At 47.2% G+C, this 23674-nt stretch overlaps 1 protein-coding gene across 2 annotated transcripts in view; it reads right to left on the reverse strand.

Moving 5' to 3' along the window:
• The window catches only part of GNB4 (G protein subunit beta 4), a 38102-nt gene extending 15159 nt beyond the window's left edge, over positions 1–22943 (reverse strand). For both annotated transcript variants that reach the window (XR_005778255.1, XM_040428268.1), the window contains exons 1-6: positions 22640–22943; positions 5088–5196; positions 2528–2566; positions 2331–2437; positions 2117–2180; positions 922–1084 (exon numbers count right to left, since the gene is read on the reverse strand). Coding sequence is in view for 1 of the 2 variants with exons in the window: in XM_040428268.1 (XP_040284202.1) it covers positions 922–1084; positions 2117–2180; positions 2331–2437; positions 2528–2566; positions 5088–5144 (430 nt within the window). In the remaining variant the exon portion in view is untranslated. The remainder of the gene's footprint in view (positions 1–921; positions 1085–2116; positions 2181–2330; positions 2438–2527; positions 2567–5087; positions 5197–22639) is intronic.
• Positions 22944–23674: the final 731 nt, after the last annotated feature.

Genomic DNA, 23674 nt, shown 5'->3' on the forward strand with positions numbered 1-23674 from the left:
CTAGTTTATTGGCTCTAGAGTATTTAATAATGCATTTTCTAATCCGTATGATGCATCACAACTGAGGCCTCGAGTAAGCGTTGGACGCCACGAAACAGCAGTTGACCGGCGATCTGAGCTACATTTTTACTCCCTGTATCGTCCACTGCAAATTAATAAATGGATGCTTTTGAATGGGGTGAATGCCGTGGACAATCCCTTCATCGCATTTCAATTATGTGGGTTTTTTCACACTGTGCACCCCCCGTTATTATACCGCCACCCTTGGGCCTGGATCCGGTGGTCTTCGCGAGTGGTGCTGATCGTCTATTTTTGTCTTTGGCGTTCTTCTGATGCCACCAGACACAAAACTCATCAGCTTCCCTTAAAGGGTTGTCCAATTGCACTAGAAGAAACTGAAAAACTTGGAGGTTTGACCTATAAAGAATGGATGATTGCTTACATGACTGCACCACTGTTCCCGTTCTTTTGGCAGGGCTCTGTATTCCTAGATGCACGGTTGACGTCATGTTCTCAACGTGATGTCACCGCTGCAGCCAGAAAGAAAAGAGCCCTGCTGGGAGAACCTGAGCAGCAACGTGGGATCTCTCAGGTAAATAATCTAGTCCTTATTACAGCTCAACCACCTGAGTTGTCCCGTTTCCTCTTGAAACCAGACAACCCCTTTTATTATATAAAATAAAGAAAAAACTAAGACGATTAGATTGCCAGACATATGAGGGACCCTAAGTAAAGGCTTACTGTTCCTACAAACCTGTCCAAAAAGCTAAGGCTAGGCTTCTACAGTTATGCTGTGACATAACAAATAATCTTGAGACAACCTTCAGGTTATCATCTGGGGTAATCCCCGATTCCACACACCAGCACCATGAGTTCCAGCTGGCGATGCACGAGGACGCACGTTTTTGTCATGGTTCTTACCTGTGTGTCCTGGGAGCTCTCTACTCACTCGCACATTTCCTTCTCTGGTTTTCAGGTTATAAATGGAGCAGATATTATCTAATCCTCCACAAGCTACATAGTTTCCAGATGGCGCATAAGCACAAGTCATCACCCAGGAGGACCGCAGAGGAATGGCGTGCATCTAAAAGAAGCGAGAGCAGCACAGTTACCATATAACAAAGCCTGGTCCGGAATTATTCTTTATTATCAGATCAAATGAGCCGCGATCAAGCATCAAGACATGCAAAAACAATCATAGGAGGCTCTGTTAACATTTTTCTTTACGGTCATGAGATACACTGGTAAAATCTCGACATATGCAAGCAAATCCACTGGCAACAAAGTAAAAAACTTTGGGGCATGCCAATATTGAGCTAAAATTTCCAACTTTCGATCAAGTGGGTAGGGCCTAGCAGAAGTGGTAGTGGGCTCTTCGGTGCTACAGATTTCTTATTGGTGTAAATCTGGCAATCTGAAATGTATGGCATCAATGACCAGGTGTCGATTTCAGTTTGTAGAATACGGACAGGCTGAGAGGAGCCAAATTTCCTGTATTTTTACTCTAATGGACTTTTAGTAAGGCTACATGCACACGACCGGTGTGTTTTGCGGTCCGCGGCATGGACAGCCTTTAATATAACTGCCTATTCTTTTCCACAAAGCGCGGACAAGAATAGAACAGGTTATATTTTTTTTTGCAGGGCCACAGAACGGAGCAACGGATGCGGACAGCACACAGAGTGCTGTCCGCCTTTTTGCTGACCCATTGAAGTGAATAGGTCCGCATCTGAGCCGCCAAAACTGCGGCTCGGATGCGGACCAAAACAACAGCAGTGTGCATGCTGTGGCTTCTGAAAGAGGGACAAGGCACGTCACCATGCTCAACTGGTCAAACCCTAAAATAATCCAAACTTTTACTAAACCGCTGAAATGATAGAAAAGCATTTGTCTTCAGGAGTGAGAATGTATAGGGGTGGTCACATCACAGACAACCTCTAACATGGAAGCTGTGGGTCTGCCCCCTAGACAGGTGCATCCACTATACATTACCCATGTACCCGATATATGAAGGGATCCGAGAACGATCCTGAAGAGGGCATGTCAAGGTGAGACCACCCCTTTAAAACATAATAGACAGCAGTACATGCACATGGGAAATCGAATGGTCATTTACCTTATTTGTTGTATAACTGTCCCAAATAATTAATTTCCCATCTTGAGATGCGCTCACTAATAGCCTAGGGAAATACAAGGAAGACAAGTGTAAGAAACGGTAAAAGCAATGGCAATCCCCATCAATGGGAAAATTATGAGGAAGGCATCCGAGGCACGGGTGAGATTTGTAGACGCAGTTTACTATACCTAGCTGTGATATAAAACACACATACCTTGAATCTGAACCCCAGTGCATGGCATAAATTTTAGCTAAGTGACCTCGCAATGTGCGTCGAGTACGCATTTGGATTCGGCCTACGGAGTCCAAACTGGTTGTGATCTATGGTGGCGGGAAAATTGAAAGAGAAAAAATTACAAGGGAACAGTGGAAGGGAGTTGTCAGAAAAGTACGTTCACATAGAACAAGTACCTGAACAAGGGTTGTGTCGCTGCATGCTTTCCGGGCATCCTAAGGGGAAGAAGGGACAAATCAATTGTAATGTATCAGAAATGCAATACAAGTGGTCCCTCAAGATACAATATGTTCAACATACAATGGTCTTTCCTGGGCCATGGCAAGTTGAAACTAGACTCAACATACAATGTCTCAGACTCTCAGATCCAACCAATCAGCATGGCCATTTTACTGGTAAAACACCAGTATTGGTTGTGATCTATGGTGGCGGGAAAATGTGGTACTAAATGTTCTGTACTGCCCTCTGTCTGTGCCAGGATGAGCTTCTCCTTTGGACACCAGGTGAGCGGCGGGTCAATTTTATTTTTCTGGTAACTTGCGAGTACTACACAAGACCCTGAAGAAGTTTCTGCCCTCGCCATAGAAAGTAATCTACAGCTTCCAGCATCTATTCCTGTCTGTTTTACTTAAAGGTGTAATCTAATACTATAAACTGCCCCCCCCCCCCCCCCCCCCCAAATGCTGGGCCCTCACAGGGAATATACTTAACCCGCTCCTGGTCCCCGCACCACCGCTGCCGCTTCTCCCCATGCACCGACGAAAATACCCAGTGTCAAGGGGGGAGGAGGGGGGGTTTGGGGAGCAGCCAATGGCAGGCAGGGACAAGCCTCCCTAACATCGCGGGTGATGCTAGGGAGGCTCATCCCCATCTGCCATTGGCTGCTCCCCACCCACCCTGGATGTTTTCATTGGCGCACAGGGAGAAGCAGCGGCGATGCAGGGACCAGGAGCGGCACAGGGAGCGGGGTAAGTATATTCCCTGTGAGGGGCCCGGCATATGGAGGGGGGAAGTTTATAGCATTGGATAACCCTTTTAAGGACTTCCTTTATATGTCTTGGTTATCTGCTTATTTTTCTTAAAACTTCATTTTTTTTCTTATTCTGGGATGATATTTGGGGGCTTTGGAACCAATTACCAGTTTTCCATAGAATTAGGGACACAAGGTACTATGGTTTCAACATACAATGGTCGTCCGGGAACCAATATTGTAACTTGAGGGACGACATACCTAAGCCATCGGTGTAAGGCTGGATTCACACACATGGATTCCAGAGTCTGCATTCTTGATGCAATACCCAGTCTGCCCACTGGCATGTATGCCTAACTTCACAGTATCATAGTACCCTATGACCCTGTGAGTACAGTCTGCATATAAAACTTGTAGTTGACGCAAATGCATTTTGTCAATGTGTCCGTAAGTTCCTGGCAGATTATTAGAAAATGCCAGTAGTTCAAACTGCTTTAGGATCAGGTTTATATTCGCACAATGAGGCTGGAACCCCCGTCCACTTTTATAGCCTTTCCTAATAAAAGGCTTACAAGGGTATTCAGGTCGTTTAAAAGTTATCCCCTATACAAAGGATGGGGATAACCATTACACTGGTGGGGGTCCTACCACTGGTTCGCCAACCGATCATGAGAAAGAGAACCCCATACCCCCCACAGCCCCCGAAATGAAAGGAGCAGCAGGTTCAGCATATGCTCGGGAGTTAGAGACAGCCAAGCACAGCCACTTCCAGAACTCCCATAGAGATGAATGGAGCAGAAGGTCGCATGCCCTACCTGTCACTCCATTCAGGGGTGCTGGGTCCCCGTTCTCATGATCACTGGGGGTCCGAGCAATAGTACTCCCACAATCCAATAGTTATCCTCTATCCTGTGGATAGGGTATCCCCTAAATGGAATACATCTTTAAATGCAAAATAAATAAATAAATGGTGAAAGGTGTTAAAACAAAAGGAATATGCACTCACTAATTCAACCCCACTCTATGATTATATGGCTGCAGCAGTGACGAACCTGTGTGCAGCACATGATTGCTGCAGCCAACCACTGGCCTCGATGGTCTTGTCCTGACTACTGCTGAGGCCACCAGTCACATCATGGCTGCAGTGGTGGGGCAGATGGAAGTGGTGGTGCATTCTAATCAGATAACGTCAGCAAAGAATTAAACAAAATGAAGGGTGCAGTTCTACAATACTGACTTAAAAGGGGTATTCCAGTTAGTTTAAGGTTTGGACCCCCCCACTGAACTTTTAGTTATTCCCTGTGGATAGGGGATAACTTTATTTAACTGAAAAATCCCTTTAAAGGGTTTGTCACCAGATTTAACCCTATTAAGCTAGCTGTCAGCTAAACCTAACTAGCCTATTCCTACTTTTATCTATGCCCCTGTTACTCCAGAAATCTAACTTTTATAATATGCTAATTAGCCTCGAGGAGCGGGGGGGGGGGGGGGGGGGGGGGCGTTGTTCCTGCTCCTAGAGGCTCCGTTCTCCCACCTTTGTCGCCTCCCTCCAAGTCCTGATTGACAGGGCCAGGCAGCGCTCGCATCTGTCTGCCAGCCCTGTACTCTGGTGAAATCTCACGCCGCAAGCGCGGTGAGGAAGCTAGCAGCCTGCGAGAGTCTTTCCCTCACCGCACCTGCGCCAAATGATGAACGGCACGAGATTTCACTCTTTAAGGGTCCAGTGTATTCTGTTAGAAAAAAACAGGGAGAAAAGAAGGTCTTACTCGGATCTGATTCCGCAGCTGCTCTGCTTCTTGTCGTAACTGTTCCAGTTCACTCATCTTGAAAGCCTGGAACTATTACACACCTAGGCCACAAACAGCAAGAACAGATCTGGAAAGAGAAGAAACACCAGATAATATCAAGTGAATTAGTCACACAACATTCACTTCACCTATAGGAATAACACCCACCCCATAAACCCACCAGATCTAGCAATACTTCTACCTGGATATTTTCCGTTTATACACTGGATGCTGTTGTGCTTTTTTATTTTTATTCTTTTTAGTTAAACCATTCACACAGCCGAATGCCCTATTTCCTGCAACAGTCGGGGTATTTCTGCAGATTAACTTTTCAAAGGAATTCCACCAGTTTTATGTATAGAGAAACCCATCTAAACTTACTTCTGAAGCCCACAATGCCACTTTGTCAATGTAAATTTGCCTCATGTCTGTAACGGGGGTCACAGACTGCCATGTACACTCTGTGCCAAACAATGTCCAGAGGGTCTTAAACCCCTCAAACCAGTGCTCAAGGGTGCAGTCACCTCCAGTGGTGCCTCAGATGCACAAAGCTTCCTCAGTGCTGCCACCAAACACGCAACATACACTGAAGGAGATCAGGATTCATTAAAGGGGTCCTCTGCGAATGATTTAAAATGGCCACCAACAACCTGTCCTAGAACATGAGCAGGACCGATTGACTCTTCTTGCAGGGGGTGGGGTGAGAGGGTAGCCCTCACTAAACACTCTACAATAGATGGTAATGATGTGACCCTGCCTACAATATGCCATCATGACAGGAACACCAGAGTAGGGGTGGGCGATATGGCCTAAAATCTATATTGCGATATAATTTTAAGCATGTGCGATATGCGATATATATTGCGATATATTGTTTTCTATATTTGGGGGGGGCGTTTAAACTTTTTTTTACTTTTTATTTAATAACTATTAGTCTCCTTAAGGGCTAGAACGTAGAACCCTTGTCATATTCACCCTGATAGAGCTCTATTAGGGCGAATAGGACTTTACACTCTCCCTGATGCTTTGTGCACACAGCAGCAGGGAGCTGATCCCCCTCCCCTAAACGTTGCCATCCCCAGATCCCCCCCCCCTCCCCTAAACGTTGCCATCCCCAGATCCCCCCCCCCTCCCCTAAACGTTGCCATCCCCAGATCCCCCCCCCTCCCCTAAACGTTGCCATCCCCCCAGATCCCCCCCCTCCCCTAAACGTTGCCATCCCCAGATCCCCCCCCCTCCCCTAAACGTTGCCATCCCCAGTCCCCCCCCCCCCCCCCGACACTCACAGGAATACATTTAAAAACTAATCAGTAACTTTATTCATTGGTGATCTCTTTACTGTATACCTTACTAGGTCTTCGCTCCGATAACAGCAGGCAGTGCGGGGGGCGGCGCTCACTCACTGACGTCACGCGCCTGCGCCGCCTAGTGGGAGGAGCAGGCGCGTGACGTCAGTGAGTGAGCGCTGCCCGCTCGGCCTGCTGTTACCGGAGCTAAGACCTTTTAAATGTTCTACTGTCAGCGGCGTGGCCCTGTATATTCTAACCCCCAGGCAAGCATCCCTGTCACCATGGGAACGCCTGGGGGGTTAGAATATACCATCGGATTTGAGTTTTCACGCGCTCACTGAGATCGTGAAAACTCAATGATTTACTGTCAGTCCCTCCCCTCCTCCTCTTTTGTCATTGGTGGTCAGCGGCAGCCGCGCACAGTGGGGAGGGAGGGAATCTCTCCTTCTCCACTGTGCCGGCTCAGGAGAAGATGGTGCGCGCAGAGAGCGCGATCATATCGCGGTCCGGTGATATAGGCGATATGCTCAAAATCCATATCGTGGCACAAATTTATATCGCATATCGCCTATATCGCCCACCCCTACACCAGAGGGTAGTGTTTAGTGAGACCCCCCCCCCCCACCCACCCACCAGCAGCTCTGCAAGTGGAGGCAACCAGCCCTGCCACATTCTAGGACAGGCTGCTGGTCGCCATTTTAAGTCATTCCCGAAGAACTCCTTTACATGTTCTTCTTGTGGAACCCATATAAACGAGAACACCACAGGAGGACGAAATGACGACTTACAGATATCACTGTACAAACCAGGGTAAGATAAAGTGCACAGCATAGCCTTGGGCTAATTTCACACTGGCGTTTTGGCTTTTTGTTTGCGACATCCGTTCAGGGCTCTCAGAAGCGAGCCAAAACGGATCAGTTTTACCCTAATGCATTCTGAATGGAAAAGGATCCGCTTAGAATGCATCAGTTTGCCTCCGATCAGTCTCCATTCCGCTCTGGAGGCGGACACCTGCTTGCAGCGTTTTGCTGTCCACTTGACGAAGCAGAGCCAAAAGGTTGTCCCTGACTCAGTCTGGCACAATAGAAAATGGATCCGTCTCCCATTGACCAATGGTGTTTAAGACGGATCCGCAAAGAAGGCTAGTGTGAAAGTAGCCTTATTGAGATATAATATAGATGCCCTCACCGACATGTAATAACGGAGAGTGCGCAGCATGTGAAAGTCACAAGTGATGTTCAGCTCCATGTTTCGGCAAGTCTCAGTGATGAACACAATGTGACAGGCAGTTCTTGCTGCCGGGTTTCTATATACACACACACTTGCCAGGATCACAAATCTAGCGTACACTTCAGGCTATCCCCACCAGGAGGCAAACAGGAAATGATCTTGGGTGCAACCTTGATCTGAGGTCACTGAGCTATTGTCTTCCCCCTTGTGCAGCTCTGGAAGTGTGCGAGGTGCCTCCATCAGACATTTAGCACAAAAACAGGAAACCGTCTGCCACACCTCTGGTAAGGAAGTAAACGCCGCTTTACCCTGCGCTTCCACAGGCTCCACATAGTAACAGTCTGACAGTCATACCAGAACAGGACCAATTACACCCCCGCAAGGTAAACCCGGCACTCCAACACTTGCCTGCTCACAATGACCCAAAGCCAAGTCACAGAGAATACAGAAACCAACCAGTCCCATTTATCCAAATATTTCCGGAGGGAATGTGCACATGGCATGGAAACTGCTGGGGAACCAGAAGTTACATAGTTAATACGGATGAAAAAAGACAAACGCCGTCCATCAAGTTCAACCAAGGGCTAGGTGGGGACGCGAATCCCAGAAGGAAGTGAGATTTCTACACATTTTCATAAGCATTTGTTTTTTTACTTTTAAGAATTCGTCTAAACCCTTTTTGAAACTGTCCACTATTCCTGCTATGACCAGGTCCTGAGGAAGTCTATTCCACAGATTCACAGTTCTCACAGTGAAGAAGCTTTGACGCTTCTGGAGACTGAACTTTTTCTTCTTCAGTCGGAAGCAGTGCCCCCTTGTTACACGCGGATCTGTTGCAGATTTCACCCCAAGTATTGCAAAGAGTGGAAATCCGCACAATGAATAGGCAACTGGAAATCCAGACCTGCACAGTACAGCAAGGTGGGGACTGGCGACTTTCCTCAATGCTGACAGTCTACATGACTGTAGCCATATACACCGATTGGATTAAAGGGAGTCTTGTCAGCAGTTTTTACCATGCTAGATTGTTAACAGCACTAGGTAGGGTCTGGGGAGAGCAGAACATACCTTTGGTGGAGCTTTTAATATCAGGAGTAGTGTGAATATGAACCTTTAGGCCAGACACACACGAGCAAGTTCAATGCGAGAAACTCGGGCCGTGTGTCAGCATGAGGTCCCATTCTGACAGCCTCTCCTCTAACAATGTCAGTGCAATTCAGTAGAGTCCTGGACTCAGGGTCACACAGCATTATAAATAATTATAATGATGTGCGATCCAGTCATAGGAGTGGAGATCAGAAGGGGACACTGACACATGCTGAGAGTTTATTGCATTGAACTCGCTCGTTTGGATGTCGCCTTATTCTGCCACGTTCTGCTCCTGCAAGTGCCCAGGGCGAAGCTTCACTGTGAAAATCTGTCTGCATTCAGCTGTTCCACAGCCTATCCCCCTGAGTGACAGCTGTACCAACCAACCAGAAGACAACTACAGCTGTCAGAGGAAGCAGAGTCGGCGCTGAGCACTAAGTGCATCAAAACCTGAATTAAAGGTCAATATACACAATACTCCTGATCCAAAAATTATGGCTCATCCTGCCATTATTTTGTATCAGTAGGGGGGGGTCAGACTTTTGCTACATGCCTTACATCATCATACATCCAGTTCTTGCGGACGCAAGAAGCCAGTTACCCCGCTCTATCAAGGCTTGTTTCACACTACGTTTACCGATCCGGCAGGCTGTTCCAGCTGGGAACAGCCTGCTGGAGCCAGCATTGCCAGAATGAAATCCAGCTCCATTAACTATAATGAGGTTCGGCAGACTGGAAAATATGCAGAGAATTGGCCGGACAAATGCCGCCGCGCGGAATGGTTTTTGCCCAGCCAATTTCCTGGCGGAAGGCTGTACCGGCAATGTGAAACCAGCCCAACATGGACTACGGCTAAAACAATAATTCTGCATCTAACACATTTGAACAGTAGATCTGCCTAAATGCAATGCGTTAGATTGGCAGGAAATGGTCTATAAAGATGGCCATAAGCACTGATTTCAGCGAATCCGTCAATGATGTGTGTGGGACTCCTCACAGCATGTGTCAGGAGAAAGAAGCATCGGCAGAACATTATTTCTACATTCTCGTGTGTATGGCACTGGTATATTTTCCAGCAGATCTGACAGGGCAATGGGCATTTTTAAACCAAAGCTCGAAAAGTTTGAATGGAATCAGATAAACCTGCTCACTGGCAGACTTTAGATCTGGAGTGGTATGACTGGTCCCCCAACATGTCCTCTTCTTGGAACTTGGTGTAAGGTCTCGCATATCTAGATTTTAGTAAGGCTTTTGACACTGTCCCACATAGAAGACTTATCAATAAACTGCAGTCATTGAGCATGGACTCCCATATTGTTGAGTGGATTAGGCAGTGGCTGAGTGACAGACAGCAGAGGGTTGTAGTCAATGGAGAACATTCAAAACAAGGTAATGTTACCAGTGGGGTTCCACAGGGATCTGTACTGGGACCGATTTTGTTTAATATCTTCATAAGTGATATTGCAAAAGGCCTCGCTGGTAAGGTTTGTCTTTTTGCTGATGACACAAAGATATGTAACAGGGTTGATGTTCCTGGAGGGAAACGCCAAATGGAAAAGGATTTAGGAAAACTAGAAGAATGGTCAGAACTCTGGAAACTGAAATTTAATGTGGATAAGTGCAAGATAATGCACCTGGGGCGTAAAAACCCAAGGGCAGAATATAGAATATTTGACACAGTCCTGACCTCAGTATCTGAGGAAAGGGATTTAGGAGTAATTATTTCAGAAGACTTAAAGGTGGGAAGACAATGTAATAGAGCAGCACGAAATGCCAGCAGAATGCTTGGATGTATAGGGAGAGGTATAAGCAGTAGAAAGAGTGAAGTGCTTATGCCGCTGTACAGAACACTGGTGAGACCTCACTTGGAGTATTGTGCGCAGTACTGGAGGCCATATCTCCAGAAGGATATAGATACTCTAGAGAAAGTTCAGAGAAGAGCTACTAAACTAGTACATGGATTGCAGGATAAAACTTACCAGGAAAGGTTAAAGGACCTTAATATGTATAGCTTGGAAGAAAGAAGAGACAGAGGGGATATGATAGAAACTTTTAAATACATAAAGGGAATCAACTCGGTAAAGGAAGAGAGCATATTTAAAAGAAGAAAAACTACCACAAGAGGACACAGTTTTAAATTAGAGGGGCAAAGGTTTAAAAGTAATATAAGGAAGTATTACTTTACTGAGAGAGTAGTGGATGCATGGAATAGCCTTCCTGCAGAAGTGGTAGCTGCAAATACAGTGAAGGGGTTTAAGCATGCATGGGATAGGCATAAGGCCATCCTTCATATAAGATAGGGCCGGGGGCTATCCATAGTATTCAGTATATTGGGCAGACTAGATGGGCCAAATGGTTCTTATCTGCCGACACATTCTATGTTTCTATGTCTACATTAGACACAAATCAAGCAAACTCACCAATTTTGGCAGGACTGGCCAGCTACGTATTGGGAGGTTAGGTGGGTGGCCCCAACATCAGATGTGGGCAAAGGGGAGGATTGGGCTACTGGATTTCAACAGGCCCAATTCTTTGTTCCCACAAGAGAACAGACACTGTTAGGGGTGCCTGCCAGTGCCTTATGCTCCTATCCCCATTAAAAATTCATGAAAAGAATAGATGCCCAAAGTGCATTGCCACTTTTAGACACAACTAGCACATTTTATGAAGTGATGCACCATGAGAAAACACTGTTGTATGCATCACAGTTATAGATAATACTTATCAAGTTACTAGAGGGTTATTCAAAGGAGACTATACCCATATGGATGGAGACCAATGGAGCATACCATGCTGGATCTGTACAGTATCTGACAAAAAAATTAACTGTGCCTCCGTATGATGTCAGAGGTACAGGAGAGGCCCATACAAAGCACAGCCATAATACAACCATGAGCATAAGCCCTAAATCTAAGATTTAACTTGTAGAATCAGCCAAGTGGACCAACAGAACCAAGACAGTCCAGAGAACAACATTCAGGTAAAGCTACTTTCACATTAGCGGTTTTTGCGGATCTGTCATGGATCTGCAAAAATGCTTCCGTTACCACAATACAATCGCATGCATCCGTCATGAACGGATCCGTTTGTATTATGTCTTCTATAGCCAAGACGGATCCGTCTTGAACACCATTGAAAGTCAACGGAGGACGGATCCGTTTTCTATTGTGTCAGCACCTGCTGGCAGCGTTATTCTGGAGCGCAACCAAACGGAAAGGAATGCATTTTGGTGCATTCCGTTTCGTCACAATGAACGGGGACAAAACGGAAGAGTTTTCTTCCTCTATTGAGATCCTATGACGGATCTCAATAGCGGAATTGAAAGCGCAGATGTGAAAGTAGCCTAATCTCCCACATTATTGTACACCATAAAGTTTAAAGGCAATGTTGCATCACAATTTATGGGACTCTAGCATAGAAGATAATGTGATCCCAAGATTTCAGTGATGCCTCAGAAGCTATATAATGGGTGCACCTTTTGCAAAATAAAATTAAAAATAAAATGAAGGCACACAGTGTTAAAGATGTTTTTCCTATTTATCTAATGTATTACTGTATATAAAAAAAGAAATATATAAAAAAAAAAAATTAGGAACTGCCCCCCCTCACACCTTTTGCAATGGCAGGAATTTTACGGGGATTCCTGAATCATTCTCCTCAACTGGAACATTCAGCATTTATCCTTATGGCTTAATTGTCAGCTTCCATGTGCCTCAGAACTTTACTGAGCCACATGCATGGTTATCCTCACCTCAATACAGCTATCCCTAGGAGGAACAGTGGCTTATAACTGAAGTTAAAGGAGTCATTCACTCTTGAGGGCCTCTTCGGCAGACCATCCAGCATTGCTGGACCTGCATTACGTGACGTGTGGGAAATAGGTCATCCCTGCAGCCAGTCAGCGGCACGTGACTCATCTTAAAGCACATGTTAAAGCGGGGAGACCTCAGATCGGCAGCAGCCTGGGGGGAAAAGGGGGGCCAGAATCCAGCAGCAGGGATCGGGCAAGTATGATTCCCTATGCAGGCCCCCCACAGGGGTGAAAAAGCCCTTTAAATCCAAAGTCTAGTTTATCAGAGATGACCTTAGAGCCAAGGGCTCATGTTCTTCATCTTGGAGCCAATCTGGTGCAAAACAGCTCCAAATGTATAAAAATGGTGCATGCTACATAACGCATTTATTCCAAATCCGTCAGCTTGTCACAACAAGCGGTGCAACCGGACACATTCATATGATCTTGCTGGATTGTCCAATTCCACTGGTATTAATAAAGAGCTGGCCCCCTTTTGCAACTTCCATAAGAGCATTGGTGAGGTCAGACACTGAGGTTGGACGTACGGGGGGCATTTCTCAAACTGGTGTAAAGTAGAACTGGCTTAGTTGCCCATAGCAACCAGATTCATCCTTTGATTTTTCCAAAGGAGGTGTCCAAAATGAAAGGTGGAATCTGATTGGTTGCTATGGGCAACTAAGCCAGTTGTACTTTACACCACTTTGAGAAATGACCCCCAAGGTTCGACTCACAATCGCTGTTCTAATTCATCCCAAAAGTGTATGATGGGATTAGGGCCAGGGCTTTGTGCAGGCTACTCCGGTTCCTTCACACAAACCATGTCTGGATGGACCTTGCTTTCTGCATTGTGGCACAATCACGCTGGAACAGGGAAGAGTCTTCCCCAAACTGTTGAGAAAAATGAAGCGACAATACTGTCTAGCCATGAAAGCGTCAATAATGCTGGCTGCCATCTTCTGATTGAAGGTGAACATTAAGGAGATATTCACCTTTACCAGAGAGCAGACAATACTGGCATTCAGGAGAAGAGGATGGAGCAAAGTGACAGCTCAAGTCCTGCTGTACCCAACACCTAGGGCTGAAACGATTCATCGATGTAATCGAAGCAATTTCCCTGCATCGAGGATTCGTTTAAATCACATGACCAGGGAGCGCGAGTGAAGTGAAGCCTCTCACTCACCGCTGCGTGGTCTCCCGACTCAGCACCGCACTGCACAGGGGCTTGTGCGCACACATTCAGTGCGCTGGCTAACACTGTATGTGAGGTCAGGTCCCTCCCAGTGCATGCTGGGAAGAAGACGCGGTCCGTCTCCTGCAGACTCCATATCAGCGCACTGCTGGTGCCAGGAGAGGTAAGTATAAAGTAGCGGGGGGGGGGGGGGGGGGGGTGGCGCAGGGGACATGGAGGCACATTTTACGGTTGCAAAAACAGAAAAAGGTTCCAGAAACGTTTTTGCACCTCACTAGACCCTTTTGTACAGGGTGCAGTAGTATTGGGATGGGTAGTTTGGTACTCCACCTTCCTATCCAGCTGTTTGCATAGAGACAGATTACAACACCGTTTCTCTTTTGTTGATCCGAGGCTCCCTTCCTGAGTCATGAGACATTTCCAAATTATAATACTTTTTCTTAATATGCAAATTAGGCCTTTAGTGCAATGAGGGCGTAACCATTGCTCTTGTTGCGTCCAAGCTCCGCTCCTTACTATATTAAGCCTCTCCATGGCTGCTTTGATTGACAGGGCCTGACCGTGGCAATGCAGTGAGAAAGGGGCTTGCCACAGAAAGCGGTGGCGCTTGGGTACATCAAGGGCAATGATGATGCCGTCTCACCGTTTACCGCTGGCCCAGTGACGTCACGGCTAGTATCAATGGCCTGGGCGGGGCTAAGCTCTGTTCACTTGAACTTCGCTTAGCCGCGCCCAGGCCAGTGATAGTCGTGACGGCAGTGGGCCTGCGGTAAACAGTGAGAAGGCCGCGGCGCTGCTGGAGCACCGCTGCCTTCTCAAACAGCTGATCGGGTGTCGGATCCCCGCCGATCAGAAGCCGATGATCTATCCAGAGGATAGATCATTAGTTTAAACAAAGTGCAGAACCTCTTTAAAGGGTCACCGAAAGAGAAGACGTCATCGGCGCAGGCGCACTGAGGGAGTGCTGAGGAGGCGAGCCTCCTTATCTCAGAGCGCCTGCGCCGAATCAACACAAGCACGCGAGTTTTGAAATGCTGACAGGGCAAGTCGGAGGAAGAGATCGCGGCTGGCCCTGTCAATCAACAGGAGGAGGGGGCGGTTTTCTGCGGCTGCTACCAGCAAGTAGACGCCCTAATTGCTGGTAGAAAAGTAATTAGCATATCATAAAAGTACGTTTTTTTGCTAAATCTACTGAACGAAAGATATTAATAACAATGTATGGCAGGATAGGGATTGTAAGTACACAAAAAAAAAAAAAAAGTTTAGTGGGGTGACAGAAGCCCTTTAAGGATGCGACAATTTTTTTTTTTCGTTTTCATATGCATATTTCAAAAACCTTAATAGCACCATTTTAGGATACAGTCATTGTGTAACTTAAAATTTTTTGGGGTGTTAAGGCGTGAAAAAAAGGTCATTTCACCATCGTTTTTGGGTTTGTTTTTACGGCGCTCAAGTTTCTAAGTGTTGATGCAACACTGTAGCCCTGCTATAGCCATTTTCATATATACCTTTATGTCCAGAACAATGTTCACTATTACCCCAAAAACATGGTTTTAGAAATATGCCAATTAGGTTGTACTTTTCCCATGCTGGAGACATCAGCGGTGAGCCCCGCTACTCCTCCCTTTCTCTTCTCTCCACCTCCAGCCACTCCAAATCTTGCACAGGCTGCGGGTGCACACAGAAAGGAAACGTGCGCCTGCACAGTCAGTTATCTTCTGCTGGTAGCGGGGTTCATGACGTTGCCGCAGCAAGGAGGTGAAGAAACTTCCAGAAGGTCAACCATCACTGCAGCATTCCACCGAGTGGCCGGAAAGAAGCCACATGAAAGTTTGCAACCTTAAAGACTCTCCTACTGTGAGAAAGAAGATTCTCTGGTTTGATGAAACCAAGATTGAACTTTCTGGTCCCAATTCTAAGGGCTCATGCACACATGTGGCTTGGATGCGGACCCATTCACATCAATGGGCCTGCAAAAGATGAAGGCAGTACTCTGTGTGCTGTCCGCATCCGTTGCTCCGTTCTGTGGCCCCGCAAAAAAACTGAACATTTTCTATTCTTGTTCGATTTGCGGACAAGAATAGGCATTTCTATCATGGGCCGCCTGTTCCGCAAATTGTGGAATGCACACGGCCGGGCATCCGTGTTTTGTGGACTGCAAAACCCGGCGAGGTTGTGTGCATGAGCCCCAAGTGTCATATTTAGCACTGGCCAATACCATCCCTACAGTGAAGCCTGGTGGTGGCAAGTGCAGGGCCCAGCCAGAGCCCTGAATTGCACAACTCTGAAGAGATCTGAAAGTGGCTGTCCACTGATGGTCCTCATCCAAGAGCAGAAAATCCCCAAATCCTGGTGTGCAAACCTTGTAGCATCATACCCAAGAAGACTGGAGGCTGTGATCCCTGCCAAATGTGCTTCACCCAAGTCCTGAGTGAAAGGTCTGTGCAAGATTTTCCCTTTCAATAAATTAGCTAATATTTGGAACATTCTGTTTGGACTCTCATTGTGCGGTATTGAGTGCAGAATGAGGGGGGGGGATTTTTAGCACAAGGCCGCAATATAACAAAATGGGAGAAAAGTGAAAGGGTCTGAAGTTGTATGAACCTGACTCGTTCATCACAGTAATTTACCTGTGGCAGAGGGACAGTCTCTCTACCGCCGGTAAATTGCATTTTTCCCTATGAGATGGCCGCGGGACTCGCAAAAAAAATCTTGAGCATGCGCTGTTACTGTGAGTAGTGGAGCATGCACAGATATACTCATTAACAAACCCGGGACTGTGGTGCGCACCACAATCGACTAGGAATCTGGGTTCGGATTTGGTGCGCACCACAGGACTCACAGGAACAGCGGATGGGTGAGATTAAGACGTACTCGCAAGACCCCCAGCAATTTTATTCTGATCACATAACATAGGGGGGGGGGGGGGGGGGGGGGACTGCAGTAGACTACACAGCTAGAAGAGGTATAGTGATGTACCCACCGACAGAGGCAAAGGATAATAGAAGGAGCATTAAAATAAAGTAATTTGCTTAATCTTTCTAGGATTTTTCTTTAAGTTCTGCTGGACCAGCGAGTAAAATAAAATAAATAAAAATCTAAAAAAATAAAAAACTAGCGTCCAGGTGTATCCACATAAAGGAGTGCTGCAATTACCAACAGGAACAGCTGAGTGACCTATGTACTTCCCTTTTGTCCTGAGGTCCGTGTATGCAGAGCTCTACAGCAGAGGTCCTCACCGCTTACATGTGAAGTGGACGCAATCTCATGGCTCAGGGACTAATCAAAGAAGACGACAAATAGAAGTGGGGATGATGCTTATTGATTACAGAAAATCTAGACTTCAAGAAGTAGGAGGCTCTGGGACTGGAGGATGCGCCAACAAACCAAGTCAAAACCTGTGTCTGAGGGTCTTAGATAAACAGCGCCAGATCGGCTGGTGGCTGCTGAGCTTCCACCTGACGCGACAGTAAGGCCTTATTCACACAAACATCGCTGATTTGCATCTGGGGGGAAAAAAAAAAAATATATAAAATGTTTTGCATCCATATAAATTAATGCCTGTATTGACCCCTATGCGCGTTTGTCATCTGCCTAAAAAAATAAAAAAATACTGTTTGTGGGTGACGCCAGTGTGCAGTTTTTTTTTTTTGTTTTTTTTACATGTGCCCATAGACTTTAATGGGCATGACTGGTCCAGAAAATAGACCAGGACATACAGTAAGTTTGGCTCAAAGGGCAATTCATTAATTCAAGAAAAAAAAAATTAAAAGGCTGAATAAGGGAAGATATCCGTTGTCAGTGAAGTCCAAGTATCTATCCATGATTAGCTTTACTCAGTGCAATGGACCTAAGAGGCATGGTGGAAACCATCAACAAGCAGGATGAATACTGATTTTATGTAATATAAATCTGCAGTGCCAGCCCAGTGTTCTGGCTGATAGACCTACATCCTTGCACTGGATACTGCTGGGTAAGGGGTTGACTATAGTGTCATATACAGACCATTCAAATGAATTGTTTGTGTTTTTGTAACACAGGGATAGCCCAGGTCTGCCTGACACTCGCTCTACTCTGGATCCCAAAGGCCCCCCCATATGTCGTCTATGTGCCAAAACAGGGTACGGTATATGGAAGGGTGTTGTGCTAATCCCTGTAACAAGCCACATCCTAAGGACTCAGCTTTTTCATTCCTCAGTTACTTGGGATTTGCTTCCAAGGCCTTATAATAGTGCTAAGTGCCCAATACTGAACCATACACCCATCAGAGGGTGTGAGGGGGAGAGACATCCCCGCGAAAAAACAAGGAGGAACATAACTTTACAACAGATTCAGAAACGCTACTATGCCATTCTCAGGGGGCTATATATGCAACTCAAATTTGGAAGAAACTGTTTAGCCCCGAGAACCACTTTAAATGCACAAGACTGTCTGCATTTAGGTTAGCAAACCACAGACATCCAATACCGGATCTGGACACCTTACTTATGCATTCCACATCTTTTTATAATTTGCAAAGTGGCCACAAGGATCCACAAAGTATATGGGTGTGATGGCCCCAACGACCTGAATGGCTCAGTGTGCCATCTACAAGAAATGCAAAGAGCACAAATTAGAAGAATACTGTTGAGGCCTTCTACTGTGTAGGTTCACCAAATGCCTCCAAACCAGCTTCGACTCAATGCACTGCCTCGGCAAGATCTCTGAAGGTACCCAACACCATGATATAAGCAACAGATCCAAGTGGGACATCCATGAAATAGACTTGTTTTCCTGAACATGCCACAGATGCTCGATCGGACTGACCTGAGGAATTTTCAGGTTACCTTCTCAAACCACTCAATGTTTGCTGAAAGAGGCCACTGCCATTAGGGAATATCTCTGCCAGGAGAGGTTATACTTGGTCTGCAGCCATGTTCAGGTAGGTGGTACAAGTCAAAGTAACATCCACATGAATGTTAGGACCCAAAATTTTCCAGTAGACCATTGCCCAGAGCATCACTGCATCTGCCGCCTTCATACCACAATGCATCCTGGTGCCATCTCTATCCTGGGCAGGTGATGCACACAGACCATCATTTCACGTAAAAGAAAACCTTCTTCATCAGACCAGGCCACCTTCTTCCCCTATTGTAGGCACTTTCAGCAGTGGACGGGGGTCTGCAAGGTTGCTCTGACATCTTTCTATCAAGTCCACCAACTCCTGCTATAGTCACTCCTCTATGGAATGATCTAAAAAAAAAACTACATATCAGGACCACCACACAAGACCTGCCATTTTGGAGATGCTCTGGCTCAGGCATGCTCAACCTGCTGCCCTCAAGCTATTGGAAAACTACAACTCCCATAATTCCCGGACAGCCAGTTTTACAACAGCTGGAGGGCCGCAGGTCTGGCTCATTTGTCTAGCCATCATACTTTGGCTCTTGTCAAAGTCCCTCAGACCTCGCTTACAGCACCTCAACATGAAGAACACTTACTGCCCAATAGATTCCACCACCTGACAGATGCCACTGTCACAAGATAATGTTATGGCTGATCTGAACATATATGTCCCCTACTGGGCAAAGTGTCAACAGGACAGTATGGAAGAACTGTATAGATGTGGACCAGCGATCGAGCAGCTGCTCCATATAAACACTATATGAAATATGGAAACTGATTAGTGCTCGCACTTACTATACCAGAACCCTAGTGGAGAGGAAAGGGGGATGTGGGACCATGCCTTAAAGGGAACCCATCACCTCAAAAATGCATCTACACCCGCCAGCAGTACCTTATAGTAGTCCGCAGCCTGTTAACCATACATTTCATCCTGTTGTCCGATGTTGCGCAAGTTCAAAAAACACAGTTTTATTCTCCATCAGCGGCATAGGGCTGGCCATCTTAAAGTCAAGGGGGCATCGGCCTCCTTGCTTCAAGTCAAGGTAACCACGCCCCCTAACCGCCTGCTCTTGCCTGAGAGTGAAAGCATGCAGTGCGGCCGCGATTCCACAAGTCCCGCGCATGCACATTGCGCCACTAAAACCCAGCTAACAGCGGCAGCAGATGGGATAGCGCATTACTACCGAACGCACCGCGCGAGACTTGGGGAATCGCAGCCGCACTGCAGGCTGTCACTCTCAGGCAAGAGGGGGCATGGTTACCTTGACTTGAAGCAAGGAGGCCGCTGCCCCCTTGACTTCAAGATGGCGGGCACTATGCCGCTGATGGAGAATAAAACTGTGTTTTTTGAACTTATGCAGCATCGGACAACAGGATGAAATATATGATTATTAACAGGCTGCGGGCTACTATGAGGTACTGCTGGCGGGTGTAGATGCATTTTTGAGGTGACAGGTTGCCTTTAAAAATCACAAGAGGATCCAGGGACCCTAGATGGGTGTTAACTCACTTAAAGGCAGCATGTCATAAGGCGTTGTCTCATTAAGACCGACATTGTCCATATGTCTTACTGCACATGGACATCATCGGGTGGGGGTCCATGTATGGCCAGGGGTTTAACGAGTCCATGACTAGACCAGGAGGGAAAGAGGGCGCACCCGGTTCCCCAAGCAAATGCCAGTTTCAACTGTATCTTCTGCAGCTGAAGAGTATGGCGGACCAGACGGCATTGGCTCTGTGCCCCACATTTAGTCTGGTAAGTGACAGCCAACTGGCCGAGAGCAGCCTTAAAGAGGTCGGGAACACGCAAAGTACGTCAGGCGGCACTATAAAGTCATTATATCAGGCCCCAGACAGTAAGAAAGAGCAAGTGGACTAAATCCAGATGCTCATCATGGAATGGCGAATAGGTCAGTAGTTTTTTTTGTTGTTATTTTTTTAGTTGATGCAAAGGGGGCTGAAGAGGTACAAAAGGGACAAGAATTTGGATATTAGTCTTGCGGTGGGGGGGGGGGGGGGTATGAGTGTAAGGCTAGGGCTACAAGGCGAGATTTGTCACGTGCCTTCTTGTCTCAGAAAAGGGGTATTCCAGTTATATGAAGTTATTCCCTAACCACAGGATAACGGATAACCATTAGATCAGTGGGGGTCCTACCGCACTATTGGAGCTCCAGAGGCAGCCAAGTACAGCGCTCCTTTATCTCCGGAACTCCCATAGAAAGCATGCCCGACCAGCCGTTCCATACAGTGTCCCCATTTTGTGATCAGCGGAGGTCCCAGCAGTAGCAACACAAAGGATCCAATAGGGGGTTCTACTGCTGAGGGTAGGGAATAATTTCATGTAACCGGAATACCCCTTAAACTCTGCAGACATGTCTTGTGGCTGGAAGAAGTCGTCATAGCAGTCTGGGCCAGATTGAGAAGAAAAGATCTGATCAGTCACTGGATATAACTGTAAACAGTCTACGGAGTGCTTGTATAGAACTGGTACCTACCACTATATATGGTCACTGGAAGGTGGTAGTTTTGATCTTATACAGTGGTTTCTATCCAGTATTAGTATGGCAATATTAGCAGTTATTATGTGGTGATAATTTGTGTTCATGGTCTAAGTTTTTTTTATTTTTAGGGGGTGGCACGGAGGGGAGGAGTCTCTATAGACTCTAGCAATGCCCCTTGGTCTCACATATCTGAGCAACGTGGGGAAGGGGGATGATCCAGATGCACAATTTGTGCTAGGGCACATGTTATGGCCCCGTATATGAAGGCATGAGCTTCAAAGCAACCGGATAAGGATCCGCTCAGAACGCATGTTTGCCTCTGCTTAGTCACCATTCCGCTCTGGAGGCGGACACCTGCCTGCAGCGTTTTGCTGTCCGCCTGACGAAGCGGAGCCAAGCGGATCCGTCCTGGCACACAACGTAAGTCAATGGGGACGGATCTGTTTTCACTGACAATAGAAAACGGATCCGTCCCCCATTGACTTTCAATGGAGTTTATGACGGATCCGTCTTGGCTGTGTTACAGATAATACAACCGCATGGATCCGGTTGTATTATTGTAACAGATACGTTTTTTGCAGATCCATGAAGGATCCGCCCAAATCGTGAGTGTGAAAGTAGCCTTAGCAGGTGAGCATCGGATATTTTTTCGTTTACCACATGCCATGCTGTTAGGCTATTTTTTTTAAATCCGTGGACAACCCCTTTAACCGAAGGTACAATGGAGCCCAATGGACACCACTGACTAACAGTAAAGAAATATACTTGACCCTTGGGAGTTTACAAAGGAAGTAACCAAAAACGGACATCTAATGGAACCCAGATTCACACCAACATATTTTCCGCCAACACGGTATTTCTGGCGTTTCGCACTTTTATGCGCCTGCTGCACAAATTATAGAACACGGCCTATTCTGGCCCGTATTGCAGGCGATAGTAGGCATTTTGACTCTGGGGCCCGCAGAAATTACAGGACGCCCACAGCTGGTATCTGTATTTTGCAGATCTGCGGTTTGCGGACCGCAAAATACATATGGTCGTGTAGATGAGGCGTGAGGCCATCTTGTAGAGAGATACATATTCTAGAAATCAATGGAGGCATCAAGGAGAACATATGGCCCCATTTCCTAAAAATAATGAAACAGCTGCCAACAAGCCTTGGGGGGGGGGGGGGGGGGGGGTGAACTAGATGGCATCCAGGACACCCCACCACCTGAGGGGCACACTGACAGGGACCCCCATAAGCCCATCCTAGGGAACTGCTATTAATAGAGGAGCCGGGGGGAAATCCGGGACCTCGGGGGGAATCAGCATTTTGGAGGGAAGTGGATCAGGAAGATGGAGAATGAGAGGCCAGAAATGGGGACGAGATGGAAGGGAGAAGAATGAGGAAGTCGTGAGGATGATGGGAGTAATGGCAGCCAAGAAGCGGGGAGCGCACGGGCAGATAATGGGTGTCAGAGCAGGGAAGCAGACATGAAGGCGGAGGCTGACGGCTCCGTGTAATGGAGGAGGCGATGCGGGCGGATGGGCCCCGGGGGAATGGGAGAACGTACCCGCTCCTGGCCTGCGGCCTCCGCCTCGGTGATCCTGGCTCCCCGCCGCCTCTTCAGCCCCGGATCCCGTTAGAAGGAGCAGCCTCCTGCAGCCTGTATCACACGGCCCCGAGATCCGCCACACCCAGGCCCGAACCATACACTCGGCACGGAGGGGTGTCACACAATAAACCCGCACAAATCTAATAAGCCAGCGACGTCTTCCGCCCAGATACCTCCCCGTCCTGTCACGTTCTGTGAGGAGTGTGCTGCTGCGGCGCTCCGATACCGTGCCCACACAGGCTGCGCGAGACCCGGGCTTTTCGTCGCCTCCCCCTCTAAAAAAAAAAAAATAGTATGACCCGGAGCGAGAGCACGGACGCTACCAAGTAACGCAAAGGGGAGGGGAAATGACAGCACTGAAGGCTCGCTTCCTTTTGATAATCAGATTGCCCTGCCGACAGTGACATACCAGGGGGAGTCAAAAATTATCCGCACAGTGGCTGCAGAATTTATTTCAATCAACTTTCAGAAAAGACAAAGGCCTCCTACTCCGACCTGATCTCCCCAGTCACCGCTGGGCGGGTTTGAACTAGTTCATTTGTGACTGCGGTGGGAGAAACAATGGCTGCCCCACTTGTGACCTGCACCAAAGAAGAGCAGCGAGCAGTGATTCGCTTTTTGTGGTCAGAGGGGGTGTCAGGTGCTGATATTTATCGCAGACTTCGTGCCCAGTATGGCAAAAGTGTTCTGTCCAGAAGAAGTGTGTATGAATGGATGGAGAAGTTCAAGGAAGGTCGCACGAACGTCAGCCATGAAGAAGGAGCCGGGCGCCCGTCCACCTCCACCACGGAGGACAACGTTGAGCGCGCGCATAAGCTCATTCTGTCGGACAGAGGAGTGACTGTGGATTACGTGGCAAGTCATCTGCAAATCAGCCATGGCTCTGCCTATGCAATAATCCACGACAGGCTCGGGTTCCGAAACGTTGGTGCGATATGGGTCCCCCAAAAATTCCCGGAAGAGCACAAACAGAAGCATCTGGACATCTGAAAA

The sequence above is a fragment of the Bufo bufo genome, chromosome 4 (genome assembly GCF_905171765.1).
Source record: "Bufo bufo chromosome 4, aBufBuf1.1, whole genome shotgun sequence".
Classification (NCBI taxonomy): domain Eukaryota; kingdom Metazoa; phylum Chordata; class Amphibia; order Anura; family Bufonidae; genus Bufo; species Bufo bufo.